A 15,390-nucleotide genomic window follows, 5' to 3' on the forward strand; every position below is an offset into this window, starting at 1 on the left:
TTGTGAGTCATCTAGTGACACAGAGGTTAAGGAACCTACTCTTTCTGTGAGCGGTAGGATGTTTATGGAGATGACTGACAGGGCAAGAAAGTTTTCTCAGAAATTGTCATTCAATGTAAAAAGATGTATGTGATTAATGCAAACTTGAGATGATCATAAGGGCATTCATAGCTTATTTGAGAAAAAATCTCTGTCATGCAGAGCTTTACTGTCTTTTTCAGTCAAGATACACATTAAAAAAAAAAAAGAATGTAAGATATCCTGAGGTTAACCAATAAGGATGCTGGATCCTGGGAGCTCCCAGTTACTGGAGTCCCAGTACACCCCAAGGTGTAAACCCTGTAGCTCGTCAGCAAGGTGTAGGCCTTCCACCCATCTTCATGGCAAGAACCTGTGTGGGATCTCTGACTCGCTGATGGGAAAGCCCTGCACCATATTAACTCTTTACAAGTAGATTTCCAGCCTTTCAGTCTTTATTAAGCGATACCACATGCACTCACAATCAGTCTGATCCTCAGCTCTGTTTCTTTATTAGGAAGAGTATCTTATTTGTGCTAATGACAGAAATTAGTCTTTGAGTTTTTATTAAGTAGCTTGCCATTTTGTGTCAATTACACATCTGAGTAACACAAAGACGTAAAATAGTTAAAATGCACACAAGCTGAAAGGGAAAAGCATGCTTTTCCGTGAAATCTTGGGCAGTTGCTTTTCCTCTAGGAAACAACAATCACATCATCCTAATCCTTGTGAGAGAAATCTATGTCCTCAGTGGATGATAAGCTACAGTAATAAAATATATATATATGAGCCCACCTGATTCTCTTCACTAAATCTGAAGAACAAAACAGCCTGCCCTCCAACCTTATTCCCACTGTGGCCCTCTTCCCCCCACACACCACCATTCAAAGTTGTATCCACCTCTTCTTCTCTCCCCATGTTACATTCTGGAAAAAACTTTGGGGAGGTATCAAGATTCCCCACACAAAGTAAAATAGTTTATAAAAAATAGGAGGCAATGGATATGCTAAAATGCAACACATAGATGAGTTCACAGAAGGTGCAAATTATTGTCACCAGAAGTTTTAAAGAATATGGTTAAGAGTTGAGGCTTGGGCTAGAAGATACAAAGGGTATTCTAGGTGGAGGCCTAAGGAGAGATGGGAGGAAACAGTATGAACTATGTCTGAGACTCCAGATAAATTCAGATCAGTTGGGGAAAAGGATGAGATAAGCCTGGATGATTTTAATATTATATTCATTTGGGAAGCAATGGGAATTCATATTACATAACTCAGTAATGGAGATGCCTGAATAGAAGCCCGAGGGCTCATCCTAGAATTAAAATGGCTTTCATCAGAGAAGAAAAGGGATAGGATTAGAGAGGAGAGCATCCAGAACCTTTGTTCCTAATCTGCTTTTGGCAGCAAGGTTTATGATTTGGAGCTATCACTCTTCTCTCAATACTTACCTTTCTTGTCTCTCATTATCTAATGTTTGCATATCCTTCATACCTAGTTTGTATGTCCAGATATTGATATGTGTTTGCATTTATGGCTTATGTTTCTGGGATATTTCATTGTAAAGCCCCTAATGATGGTCCACAAAATGTAGGTAGTTACTTTTGTTCTGTCCTAGTTACAGTCTTAGATAAATCAGCCCCTTCAGACTTAGTTTCTTCGTTTATGCAATGATGAGATATGACTGGGTATTTTCTAACCTAACATATAGAACTAACATCACATGCATTTCCAGTCACTATTCTCAACCATACACAGGGCAAGGTTTATAACTGAAGATTGTTTCTCAGCCATGTGCCCCCACTAGGTTTGGGTACACTATTAGTTAGATAAGAAAGTAGACATCTTTCATTTCCTCTGATGAGATCAAAGAAAAATAACTGATGTTCACAAGAAAGAATACTGACCATATTCACTTTTGTTTCTTTGGGCTGATGAAGGTAAATTAAAAAATTCAGGAGGTTAATAAGCTCTACTGGCAAAATTATTTAAGATCAATAAGGGAAATCATCACACCCCATGTCACTCACACATAAAATTTATAGAGCAAATAGTTATCCTTTTAAAGATTTTAATACATACTTAAAAATGGACAATTTATTATTACATAATTATATAACATTGATACTGTGAGATATGTGGGTGTATATATTTTTCTTTTCATTAAAATAGTTTCATGCTTATAAAAGTCACCCTAAGTCAACTTGGGACAAAGAGAACAACATACAGTAGAAATAAACCAAGTAGTAAATAGGGCATAAGTAAGGAAAAATATTATAAAGCAGTTACATTGTTGACACAAAAGAAAAAAAAATACACTTTTCTATTATTTGAAGGCAATTCACAATCATTTCCAGGAATTCTGTGAGAATTTAAGGCCATTTGTTCTAAAGAAATGCTTTAATTCAGACACAACGTCACAAAACTGTAATTCTTGTAAAAACTGTACATGCAAAAATTTTACAATTAATTGTGGACAGGCAGTTCTGTATGTAGGAGTAGGTTATTTCACAAATGTGTTGTGCACTAAGTCACAGGTTGTGTGTATTTAACTGGGAATTACACAAAAAACTTCCAGCCTGTGCACCCTGCATGGCCACATGGAAAGGTGAGAACTAGAAGTCCAAATTGACAGAGCCAGTATCCCTTTGAATTAAAATATCTAGACAAGGTAGAATGGAATAAAAAGTTTAAAACTTCTGCTACATGTTTCACAGTTAAATATTCTGGGTTTTAGTCTTTTAAATAGCATTATAATATAAAGACGCTACTTTTTACACAAAGTATTTTCTGTGCATTTTACAGTTCACGATGTTTGACTTTTTCCTATTTCTACGGAGAATTACAAAACATAAACTGACGGCAGTCTAAATTTAGAACCCAAACCCCATGAAAAATGCATGTCCTTACAGGATACACACCTGCGACGCTTAAACTCCCACACTCGGCAAACAATGCAAAGGAACTCATTACTAAGCAGATGCAGCTTCGTAAGACAATTCACTTACTGAGAAATATGAAAGTATCTTTCCCTCCCCTTGTTTGCAATTGCATTTGTCCAGACAGTCATTCAAAGAGATATTGCTCTTGTGATTATAGCTATTGCAATTTAGAAGACAAAGGATTCAATATTCAAAACGCTTATTCTTAAGAACAGTTATAAAAGTATTGAAATTTAAAAAGTAGTAACATGTAAACATTGATACAGAGAGACTGCTTTCCTAGACACACAGCAGTCGAGGACAGTGTTTGAGTTAAAAACATAGTTTGTGCTTTTTCCCAACAATATATTGGAAATTAGCTGTTTCTGTCCAAAAGAAAAAAAAAAAAAAGATTCAGAGAAGACATCCATATTTTGCTTCAAGCATTTAAACAATTGTTTTTTTGTTGCTCATGCAACAACCATATTTACAGTTTTGGTTTAGGAAGAGAATTAATTTTGGATCCAAGAAAGCATGTTAACCAGTACTGCTGAAAACAAACTGAGAAAAGGATCTCATTCCCTGGTTCATTACAGAGCACCAGGAGCAAAGCATTGACTCAGCAGTTCTAACTGATGTGTAATTAACATTAGCAGTTCAGAGCACAGTCATATCTGAGTCTGTAACACATGTGTAGGCGGGGTGTATGGGGGGGGTGCAGGCGATGGCTTGATTCCTCGGGCCCTCATGTAGGACAGGAACTGCTCAGGGATCTCAGCAAGGACATCTTTGGCCAGTCTAGCCATGCTCAGTATGTGGTTTCCGCTTCTGTCAATATAATCCCTGAATGGCACGAACTACAACAGAGGTGAAAGAAAGAAAGCATGCTATTTAATAGACACAAAAATCAACATATGTAAACATTTCATTGAGAACTGAAGAAGCCTGGGGTAGTGGTTAGATGGATAATAATTACTACGCATTTTAAAGAGATTTGATTCATTACCAACAGCTACTACAGTGACCAAACCTTTCTAATGTATATACTTTAAAAAAGGGATGGAATTGTTTTCTATGTTTGTTCCTCCCGATAATTCTAATCTCCTGTTCCCGACAGGTCCATCATGTTGCTACATGTGTTCTGCAGTTTTGACTTCTATACCTAACCTGATTCCCAATAACTTGGAGCATTTACCTCTTCAGGGCTCGGTTTTCTGTCAGATGGAGTTAATACATGCTTAATTCAGCTTTCAATCAGAAATAGTATCCAGTGGAGGGTAAAAAAAAGAAGTCGGTATCCTAAACACACGTGAAGTATTTTTAATTATTACTAAAACATAAAACCACATGTCCCAGATATTGTTTTTTCTTTTAATCTGTTATTTGGAATGGAAAAGAAAAAAAGAATTCAGCATGAGATTTGGCATTCTTATTGAAATATCACCATTCTTATTTTTATATCACATAAAAATAATTGCACTATCTTCACATTAGCAATTACGTGAGAGCCATTATCAGCTCAACATTAAATACTCTGACAATAAATTGCCTGATTCTATCTTCATTTGTAATGGTTAAGTTAATAAAAATGTGCTGTTTGAGGGCATTAGTTCAATTTCCCCTCAGAGACATGATGATTCTTGAAGCCACTTGGAAATGTTTGAACTGTTAATGTTGTGATAGTTTGGGAACACAGTAATTTTAGGTCTTAGGGAAAAGGTATTTCGAAGACATTTGAGAATGTTGAAGCAATTTCGGATTATAATATTTAACAGCCTGAATTATTTTTTTATCCTCTAGAGAGAACACACTCCCATCTCTATAACTATGCCATAACTGTTTTAAGTTTATTTTGAAAGTTACTTTTGATTTACATAGTTATTCAAGATGTGCTTTCAGGAAACAACTATTATGAAGAAGCAAGTTTTAAAATGGTCAGGTTCCTACAGAGAAGCCAAATTAAAATTTTAAGAAATCAAATAGCAGGTATAATACCTTGTATGCAGTGAACACAGTCTCTTTAAGCAAGAGTAGAAAATTACTTTCTTTTCAAAATAAGACATACTGGGGGCGCCTGGGTGGTTAAGCGGCCGATTTCAGCTCAGGTCATGGTCTCACGGTTTGTGAGTTCGAGCCCCGCATTGAGCTGTGCTGACAGCTCAGAGCCTGGAGCCTATTTCAGATTCTGTGTCTCCCTCTCTCTCTGCTCCTCCCCCCACTCACACTCTGTCTCTGTCTATCTCTTAAAAATAAATAAACATTAAAAAATTTTTAAATAAAATAAAATAAGACATACTGTAGGCAGAAGCAACCTATATGACTTTAATTTTACCCTGTCTTGCTAACCAGGAAGAAAACTCAATCTAGCTTTTAGAAAACTGTAGAAAGGTGACGAAGCTTTCTCTTACCCCTGAAGGTAACTAATAAGGGTAAGAAAAATCTAACAGAGCAAATATAGTCTTCAACTGAGAAGAGAACTAAGGGGATGTGAACTTTTGTGAGGTCAAATTATCTAACTTTGGACAAGATGACATTTTTAACAACAACAACAACAAAGAAGTGCAAAAAAAAGTCGGGGTTTATTTTTTTCTCTGAAACGATAATTAGAAAAGTGAGAAAATAGGAATCAACAAGACAGGATTAATGAGAAGAAGATATCTAATTGTTATAGCTTAGCTCATTCTTCTTTTAAAAGACACAGCGTTTTAAAAATAAACTACTAATAAGGTATCAATATGTTTAGTATACAATGACTATCCTTTAAACTTTTTTTTCCTAATAGTTCAGTTTTTCAGAAATCTGTGGCTAATACCTACATTTCAGGGAAAGGATGGTGTTACTTCCGGCAAACAGTTGATCCTACCTGTTTGTGTGTTTACCTCACTGCTTCTCGGCCTTTTGGCTAAGATCAAGTGTTGACCTCAACTTTGCTCTTTTATTTTCATTGGATTCTTTACTTTTCTTCTGTGCCAGGGACATTAAACTCTTTTCTCTTTTTACCCCCTATTCTCCCAAACTCTGGAATTAGACTTTCCCCAGTTCAGAGCCCAGTTCTTCTACTTAATAGCTACATGATCTTGCACAGATGATTTTCCACTCTTTGCCTCAGTTTCCTCTTCTAAAAATGAGAATAAAAATAATAATACCTACTTCAAACAGTAATACCTACTTCATTAGGTTGCTGTATTAAATCAGTTAACATGTAAACTGCTTAAAACAGTGTTCAAGTCATAATATGTGCCATACAAGGTAGTCATTGCAATCATCACTAGTATTATTTATTACTCACCAGCTCAAACATGTATGTATTCAATATAAATATGAAACTATATTCTTAATAGTTTCCTATTTACATTCATATCAAACATTAAATACAAGGAATATCCTTTATCAGTTTTATCTCTATCAAGTTTGAGTATAATATCGTTATTAGCATCTAAGATAGTAATTCCCGGCCTTTTTGTTATTTTAAAACACCCATTGCTTCATATTTCCAGCAGATGCTATGAGATTTGCTAATTTTTGTTACTGAAGGACATTACAATTCATTTTTAAGAATGTCGTGATGCTCTGGGATGTCAAAACTCACATTCACAATCGCTATTGTCATAATACATGTAGTTCTGCTCTTATTTAAAATATGTTTATAAATCATGGGTAAGAAGAAATATAGTTTTCAGCTGAAGAGGAAAGTTTATATCACATTGAACTTAGGTTTGTTCAGTAATTCTGCCTGGCCCGTGAATACTGAAGGTCCTTGGCCCCAGGGTGAGAATCACTGCTATAGCGGGTTCCTGTTACCAACAGGAGTACAGCTCATTCCACATGTGTGCTGGGAGTAGAAAAAAAAAACGTTGAGAACTTTCTACTCACTAACCTAAATTATGTAAACCTCTCCCAAAAGAACATTTAGCTATTCAATCATGTCATGAGGTACTCTCCTAAGTGAGAGATGAAAATGACAAGTGACTCTTCATTTCCTTGACCTCTTACTAATGCCAGATCTTACGGATTTTAGGACAAAATATGCCCTCTGTAACACTACTGCTCATATCCTTCTACAATCTGTTTTCCACTTAACTTCTCAGACCACTCTGATTATTGTCTCTTTTTATCATTCGTTTCTGGTCACTGTACCCGGGGACCTCCTGTTCAAAATATTGCTCACACATTTGTGGATGAGCGTTCATCACTGACTATCACCACATATTAACTCAGACCCTTAAAATGTTCAGTCTAGAGGGATAAATCAATATTTAATTTTCACTAATTTATCACATTTGTCTGAAGAATACCAACAAATGCATTCTGTTCTGTAGAAATATACTATATCCTTGATACTCTACTTTTTTTTTTTTTTTTTTTTTTTTTTTTTAGCATCCATGCAGTATAAGGAAAATGTTCCACATGGCAGCTCTAACAGCTGGTTTTGCCTATTTGTGAAAACAAGTTTGAATCAGTTTGGGCAAATGGACTTTTAGTTGCTGTTCTGCTCAATTTTACTCGATTGTTCCTACTGTGCAGAGCTCCATTAGTGATTTTCAAGTCTAAGCCTTCAAGGTTATTATTCTCCTTTTAATGGAAAATATGATTTAAATATAAATTTTAAGTAAATGATAGGCTGGCCAACAGCTGCATGCAGCCAAGAGAAATGACATTGCTTTATACACAAGGGCCAATCCATAGTACAAACAAACAAATATTGAAAGCCTTTACATATATTGATTTAAGAAAATAACTCATTTAAGTTTTAGAAAAACAACCATAGGATCTCATCTTGCTTACTGTTTATACTATAGTCAGATGAGATTCAATCTTGAGGCAATGAATATAATCACACACAAGGCTGACTACAGTGTCCCAAGTCAGGGTATAGCTACTATGAAATACTGACATAAAAAATGCCTTTGCATTAGACTATGCCAACATACTCACTAATAGCAGTAACTAATATTGGTGTTAATGCACTTATTGAACAACTGGTAGGTAACAGGTCTTCTGCAAAAAAATTTAATACAATATTTCATTTAATTTTTATTAGCATGTTACCCATATTTTGAATTGACAGAAGAGGAAACTGAAACTTAGATTAGTTAACTTACCCAAGGTCAGATAGTTATCAGTATTGGTCATTATTTGAACCTAAATTAATCTAACCCTGATATATAAACCACTACAGCAGTATGAAAAGGGAAACAGAGCCTAATAATCTTCAGTAGAATTTTGGCTTTTAGGAGAGTAGGTGTGTTGTAACAGAAAGAACTCAGGGTTTGGAATCAGAACTCTGTTGGAAATTTGGCTCTACCAATTTATGACTTAAGTAATTTTGCACAAGTTGTTTAACATCTCGTCCTCTGCCTCCGTTTCCTCATTTATAAACTACCATAAAGTAAAAAGAGACCAGTATTTAGGATGATATAAAGTGATATATGAACAAATTGACAGAGGGGAAATCAGCTCAGGTGTACAGAGGGCTTTGTTCAAGGCTTTATACTGGGATCTTTCAAAATGTAGGGTTTTAATCAGCACAGATAAGGAAGAAGAGTATTCCAGGTGAAATAATAAGAGGAAATAAAAGCAAGAACAATGGAAATGTTGACTCAAAGACAGCTAGTAGTCCTATTTATCTATACAAAGTGTGTGTGTGTGTGTGTGTGTGTGTGTGTGTGTGTGTGTGTGTAGCTAAAGAGGAAGATTGGGGTCAGATCACGGAGACTCTTAAATGCTATGGTTAGGTTATAGAATCAAAGTTATACATAATTTGTGTTAAGAATTTTAGAATCAGACATTTTAAGGTTAAATCCTGACTACTTCTTACTAGCTACATGACTATGGACAAGAATTGAAACTCATTTCTTTTTTTTTTTTTTTTTTTTTTTCATAAAATGTAATCAAAGTATCTGCATAAGTTCAATTAAAGATTTAGTGAAAGTAGCTGCCTAGCATACAACGAAGTTAATAAATGACTCAATATTATTATTATATGAAGAAGTTGGAAGCCACTGAAGGTTTCACATAATAATGAGAACCCCATCCACTACCCTCAACTTTCTGCTGAAACTCAGCTACTTCTGGCTTTTGTTATTATTTGCAGTTATAGGCTTTTGTTTGGCCACTTAAAAAATTTGGGTTCCATTTGCAGTGTATTAACCTGATTAGCTTCAACATATAAGAAGTTGGAAGCAGTGAAAAGGTAAGAGAGCCTAAACAGACCTTACTTTTTGATAATATTTTAGCCAGTAGTATTTGATGTGATGGCTTAGATATTATTGATTGTGATGCCTTAGGTATTTTCTGATGGGAAGATTGACAACATTATCCTTGTGTGCCCTTGAAACCCCATTATTCTAAGTATTTAAGAGTATTCTCTTCTTTTTTGTCAAACTAAAAAAATTTTTTTTTAATTTATATTTGAGAGAGAGAGCACGCGTGCACAAGTGGGAGAGGGGCAGAGAGAGAGAGGAAGACACAGAATCTGAAGCAGGCTCTACAGAATATGAGCAGGCAGCAGAGTCCAATGTGGGGCTCCAACTCATGAACTGTGAGATCATGACCTGAGCCAAAGTCAGATGCTTAACTGACTGCAACACCCAGTCTCCCCAAGAGTATTTCTATTCTTGCAAATAACTAATTTATTTTTCAATATATGAAATTTATTGTCAAATTGGTTTCCATACAACACCCAGTGCTCATCCCAAAAGGTGCCCTCCTCAATACCCATCACCCACTCTCCCCTCCCTCCCACCCCCCATCAACCCTCAGTTTGTTCTCAGTTTTTAAGAGTCTCCTATGCTTTGGCTCTCTCCCACTCTAACCTCTTTTTTTTTTTTTTTTTCCTTCCCCTCCTCCATGGGTTTCTGTTAAGTTTCTCAGGATCCACATAAGAGTGAAAACATATGGTATCTGTCTTTCTCTGTATGGCTTATTTCACTTAGCATCACACTCTCCAGTTCCATCCACGTTGCTACAAAGGGGGCCATATTTCGTTCTTTCTCATTGCCATGTAGTACTCCATTGTGTATATAAACCACAATTTCTTTATCCATTCATCAGTTGATGTACATTTAGGCTCTTTCCATAATTTGGCTATTGTTGAGAGCGCTGCTATAAACATTGGGGTACAAGTGCCCCTATGCATCAGTACTCCTGTATCCCTTGGGTAAATTCCTAGCAGTGCTATTGCTGGGTCATAGGGTAGGTCTATTTTTAATTTTCTGAGGAACCTCCACACTGCTTTCCAGAGCGGCTGCACCAATTTGCATTCCCACCAACAGTGCAAGAGGGTTCCCGTTTCTCCACATCCTCACCAGCATCTATAGTCTCCTGATTTGTTCATTTTGGCCACTCTGACTGGTGTGAGGTGATATATGAGTGTGGCTTTGATTTGTATTTCCCTGATAAGGAGCGACGTTGAACATCTTTTCATGTGCCTGTTGGCCATCCGGATGTCTTCTTTAGAGAAGTGTCTATTCATGTTTTCTGCCCATTTCTTCACTGGGTTATTTGTTTTTCGGGTGTGGAGTTTGGTGAGCTCTTTATAGATTTTGGATACTAGCCCTTTGTCCGATATGTCATTTGCAAATATCTTTTCCTATTCCGTTGGTTGCCTTTTAGTTTTGTCGGTTGTTTCCTTTGCTGTGCAGAAGCTTTTTATCTTCATAAGGTCCCAGTAGTTCATTTTTGCTTTTAATTCCCTTGGCTTTGGGGATGTGTCGAGTAAGAGATTGCTACGGCTGAGGTCAGAGAGGTCTTTTCCTGCTTTCTCCTCTAGTGTTTTGATGGTTTCCTGTCTCACATTCAGGTCCTTTATCCATTTTGAGTTTATTTTTGTGAATGGTGTGAGAAAGTGGTCTAGTTTCAACCTTCTACATGTTGCTGTCCAGTTCTCCCAGCACCATTTGTTAAAGAGACTGTCTTTTTTCCATTGGATGTTCTTTCCTGCTTTGTCAAAGATGAGTTGGCCATACGTTTGTGGGTCTAGTTCTGGGGTTTCTATTCTATTCCATCAGTCTATGTGTCTGTTTTTGTGCCAATACCATGCTGTCTTGATGATGACAGCTTTGTAGTAGAGGCTAAAGTCTGGGATTGTGATGCCTCCTGCTTTGGTCTTCTTCAAAATTACTTTGGCTATTCGGGGCCTTTTGTGGTTCCATATGAATTTTAGGATTGCTTGTTCTAGCTTCGAGAAGAATGCTGGTGCAATTTTGATTGGGATTGCATTGAATGTGTAGATAGCTTTGGGTAGTATTGACATTTTGACAATATTTATTCTTCAAATCCATGAGCAGAGAATGTCTTTCCATTTCTTTATATCTTCTTCAATTACCTTCATAAGCTTTCCATAGTTTTCAGCATACAGATCTTTTACATCTTTGGTTAGATTTATTCCTAGGTATTTTATGCTTCTTGGTGCAATTGTGAATGGGATCAGTTTCTTTATTTGTCTTTCTGTTGCTTCATTGTTAGTGGATAAGAATGCAACTGATTTCTGTACATTGATTTTGTATCCTGCAACTTTGCTGAATTCATGTATCAGTTCTAGCAGACTTTTGGTGGAGTCTATCAGATTTTCCATGTATAATATCATGTCATCTGCAAAAAGTGAAAGCTTGACTTCATCTTTGCCAATTTTGATGCCTTTGATTTCCTTTTGTTGTCTGATTGCTGATGCTAGAACTTCCAACACTATGTTAAACAACAGCGGTGAGAGTGGGCATCCCTGTCGTGTTCCTGATCTCAGGGAAAAAGCTCTCAGTTTTTCCCCATTGAGGATGATGTTAGCTGTGGGCTTTTCATAAATGGCTTTGATGATGTTTAAGTATGTTCCTTCTATCCCGACTTTCTCAAGGGTTTTTATTAAGAAAGGGTGCTGGATTTTATCAAAGGCCTTTTCTGCATCGATTGACAGGATCATATGGTTCTTCTCTTTTCTTTTATTAATGTGATGTATCACGTTGATTGATTTGCGAATGTTGAACCAGCCCTGCATCCCAGGAATGAATCCCACTTGATCATGGTGAATGATTCTTTTTATATGCTGTTGAATTCGATTTGCTAGTATCTTATTGAGAATTGTTGCATCCATATTCATCACGGATATTGGCCTGTAGTTCTCTTTTTTTTACTGGGTCTCTGTCTGGTTTAGGAATCAAAGTTATACTGGCTTCATAGAATGAGTCTGGAAGTTTTCCTTCCCTTTCTATTTCTTGGAATAGCTTGAGAAGGATAGGTATTATCTCTGCTTTAAACATCTGGTAGAACTCCCCTGGGAAGCCATCTGGTCCTGGACTCTTCTTTGTTGGGAGATTTTTGATAACCGATTCAATTTCTTCGCTGGTTATGGGTCTGTTCAAGCTTTCTATTTCCTCCTGATTGAGTTTTGGAAGAGTGTGGATGTTTAGGAATTTGTCCATTTCTTCCAGGTTGTCCAATTTGTTGGCATATAATTTTTCATAGTATTCCCTGATAATTGTTTGTATCTCTGAGGGATTGGTTGTAATCATTCCATTGTCATTCATGATTTTACCTATTTGGGTCATCTCCCTTTTCTTTTTGAGAAGCCTGGCTAGAGGTTTGTCAATTTTGTTTATTTTTTCAAAAAACCAACTCTTGGTTTCGTTGATCTGCTCTACGGTTTTTTTAGATTCTATATTGTTTATTTCTGCTCTGATCTTTATTATCTCTCTTCTTCTGCTGGGTTTAGGCTGCCTTTGCTGTTCTGCTTCTATTTCCTTTAGGTGTGCTGTTAGGTTTTGTATTTGGGATTTTTCTTGTTTCTGGAGATAGGCCTGGATTGCGATGTATTTTCCTCTCAGGACTGCCTTCGCTGCGTCCCAAAGCGTTTGGATTGTTGTATTTTCATTTTCGTTTTTTTCCATCTATTTTTTAATTTCTTCTCTAATTGCCTGGTTGACCCACTCATTCGTTAGTAGGGTGTTCTTTAACCTCCATGCTTTTGGAGGTTTTCCAGACTTTTTCCTGTGGTTGATTTCAAGCTTCATAGCATTGTGGTCTGAAAGTATGCATGGTATGATTTCAGTTCTTGTGTACTTATGAAGGGTTGTTTTGTGACCCAGTATATGATCTATCTTGGAGAATGTTCCATGTGCACTCGAGAAGAAAGTATATTCTGTTGCTTTGGGATGCAGAGTTCTAAATATATCTGTCAAGTTCATCTGATCCAATATATCATTCAGCGCCCTTGTTTCTTTATTGACCGTGTGTCTAGATGATCTATCCATTTCTGTAAGTGGGGTGTTAAAATCCCCTGCAATGACCACATTCTTATCAATAAGGTTGCTTATGTTTATGAGTAATTGTTTTCTATATCTGGGGGCTCCGGTATTCGGCGCATAGACATTTATAATTGTTAGCTCTTCCTGGTGGATAGACCCTGTAATTATTATATAATGCCCTTCTTCATCTCTTGTTATAGCCTTTAATTTAAAGTCTAGTTTGTCTGATATAAGTATGGCTACTCCAGCTTTCTTTTGGCTTCCAGTAGCATGGTAAATAGTTCTCCATCCCCTCACTCTCAATCTAAAGATGTCCTCAGATCTAAAATGAGTCTCTTGTAGACAGCAAATAGATGGGTCTTGTTTTTTTATCCATTCTGATACCCTGTGTATTTTGGTTGGCGCATTTAATCCATTTACATTCAGTGTTATTATAGAAAGATACGGGTTTAGAGTCATTGTGATGTCTGTATGATTTATGCTTGTAGTGATGTCTCTGGTACTTTGTCTCACAGGATCCCCCTTAGGATCTCTTGTAGGGCTGGTTTCGTGGTGACAAATTCCTTCAGTTTTTGTTTGTTTGGGAAGACCTTTATCTCTCCTTCTATTCTAAATGACAGACTTGCTGGATAAAGGATTCTCGGCTGCATATTTTTTCTGTTCAGCACATTAAAGATCTCGTGCCAATTCTTTCTGGCCTGCCAAGTTTCAAAACAGAGATCAGTCACGAGTCTTATAGGTCTCCCTTTATATGTTAGGGCACGTTTACCCCTTGCTGCTTTCAGAATTTTCTCTTTATCCTTGTATTTTGCCAGTTTCACTATGATATGTCGTGCAGAAGATCGATTCAAGTTACGTCTGAAGGGAGTTCTCTGTGCCTCTTGGATTTCAATGCCTTTTTCCTTCCCCAGTTCAGGGAAGTTCTCAGCTATAATTTCTTCAAGTACCCCTTCAGCACCTTTCCCTCTCTCTTCCTCCTCTGGGATACCAATTATGCGTATATTATTTCTTTTTAGTGTATCACTTAGTTCTCTAATTTTCCCCTCGTACTCCTGGATTTTTTTTATCTTTTTCTCAGCTTCCTTTTTTTCCATAACTTTATCTTCTAGTTTACCTATTCTCTCCTCTGCCTCTTCAATCCGAGCTGTCGTCGTTTCCATTTTGTTTTGCATTTCATTTAAAGCATTTTTCAGCTCCTCATGACTGTTCCTTAGTCCCTTGATCTCTGTAGCAACAGATTCTCTGTTGTCCTCTATACTGTTTTCAAGCCCAGTGATTAATTTTATGACTATTATTCTAAATTCACTTTCTGTTATATTATTTAAATCCTTTTTGATCAGTTCATTGGCTGTTGTTATTTCCTGGAGATTCTTCTGAGGGGAATTCTTCCGTTTGGTCATTTTGGATAGTCCCTGGAGTGGTGAGGACCTGCAGGGCACTTCCCCTGTGCTGTGGTGTATAACTGGAGCTGGTGGGCGGAGCCGCAGTCAGACCTGATGTCTGCCCCCAGCCCACCGCTGGGGCCACAGTCAGACTGGTGTGTGCCTTCTCTTCCCCTCTCCTAGGGGCGGGATTCACTGTGGGGTGGCGTGGCCCGTCTGGGCTACTTGCACACTGCCAGGCTTGTGGTGCTGGGATCTGGCATATTAGCTGGGGTGGGTAGGCAAGGTGCATGGGGCAGGAGGGGCAGGCTTAGCTCGCTTCTCCTTAGGTGATCCACTTCAGGAGGGGCCGTGTGGCAGCGGGAGGGAGTCAGACCCGCTGCCAGAGGGTTGGCTCCGCAGAAGCACAGCATTGGGTGTTTGCATGGAGCAAGCAAGTTCCCTGGCAGGAACTGGTTCCCTTTGGGATTTTGGCCGGGGGATGGGCGAGGGAGATGGTGCTGCCGAGCGCCTCTGTTCCCCACCAAACAGAGCTCTGTCGTCTGTGGGGGCTCAGCAACTCTCCCTCCCTTTGTCCTCCAGCCTTCCCGCTTTCTGAGCAGAGCTGTTAACTTATGACCTCCCAGATGCTAAGTCGCTCTTGCTGTGGGAACAAACTCCGTCCGGCCCCTCCACTTTTGCAAGCCAGACTCGGGGGCTCTGCTTGGCCAGCAGGCTGCCCCTCCGCCCCGGCTCCCTCCCGCCAGTCCCTGCAGCGCGCACCGCCTCTCCGCCCTTCCTACCCTCTTCCGTGGGCCTCTAGTCTGCGCTTGGCTCTGGAGACTCCGTTCTGCTA

The 15,390-nt window shown here is 38.0% G+C and overlaps 1 protein-coding gene across 1 annotated transcript in view; it reads right to left on the reverse strand.

Annotated features, from left to right (window-relative positions):
- Positions 1-2,147: 2,147 nt before the first annotated feature.
- Positions 2,148-15,390, reverse strand: part of CPNE8 (copine 8) — a 231,751-nt gene continuing 218,508 nt past the window's right edge. The window contains exon 20 of the mRNA XM_042946250.1: positions 2,148-3,795. Coding sequence (XP_042802184.1) covers positions 3,607-3,795 — 189 coding nt within the window. The 3' untranslated portion in view covers positions 2,148-3,606. The remainder of the gene's footprint in view (positions 3,796-15,390) is intronic.

Source organism: Panthera leo, chromosome B4 (genome assembly GCF_018350215.1).
Source record: "Panthera leo isolate Ple1 chromosome B4, P.leo_Ple1_pat1.1, whole genome shotgun sequence".
Classification (NCBI taxonomy): Eukaryota; Metazoa; Chordata; class Mammalia; order Carnivora; family Felidae; genus Panthera; species Panthera leo.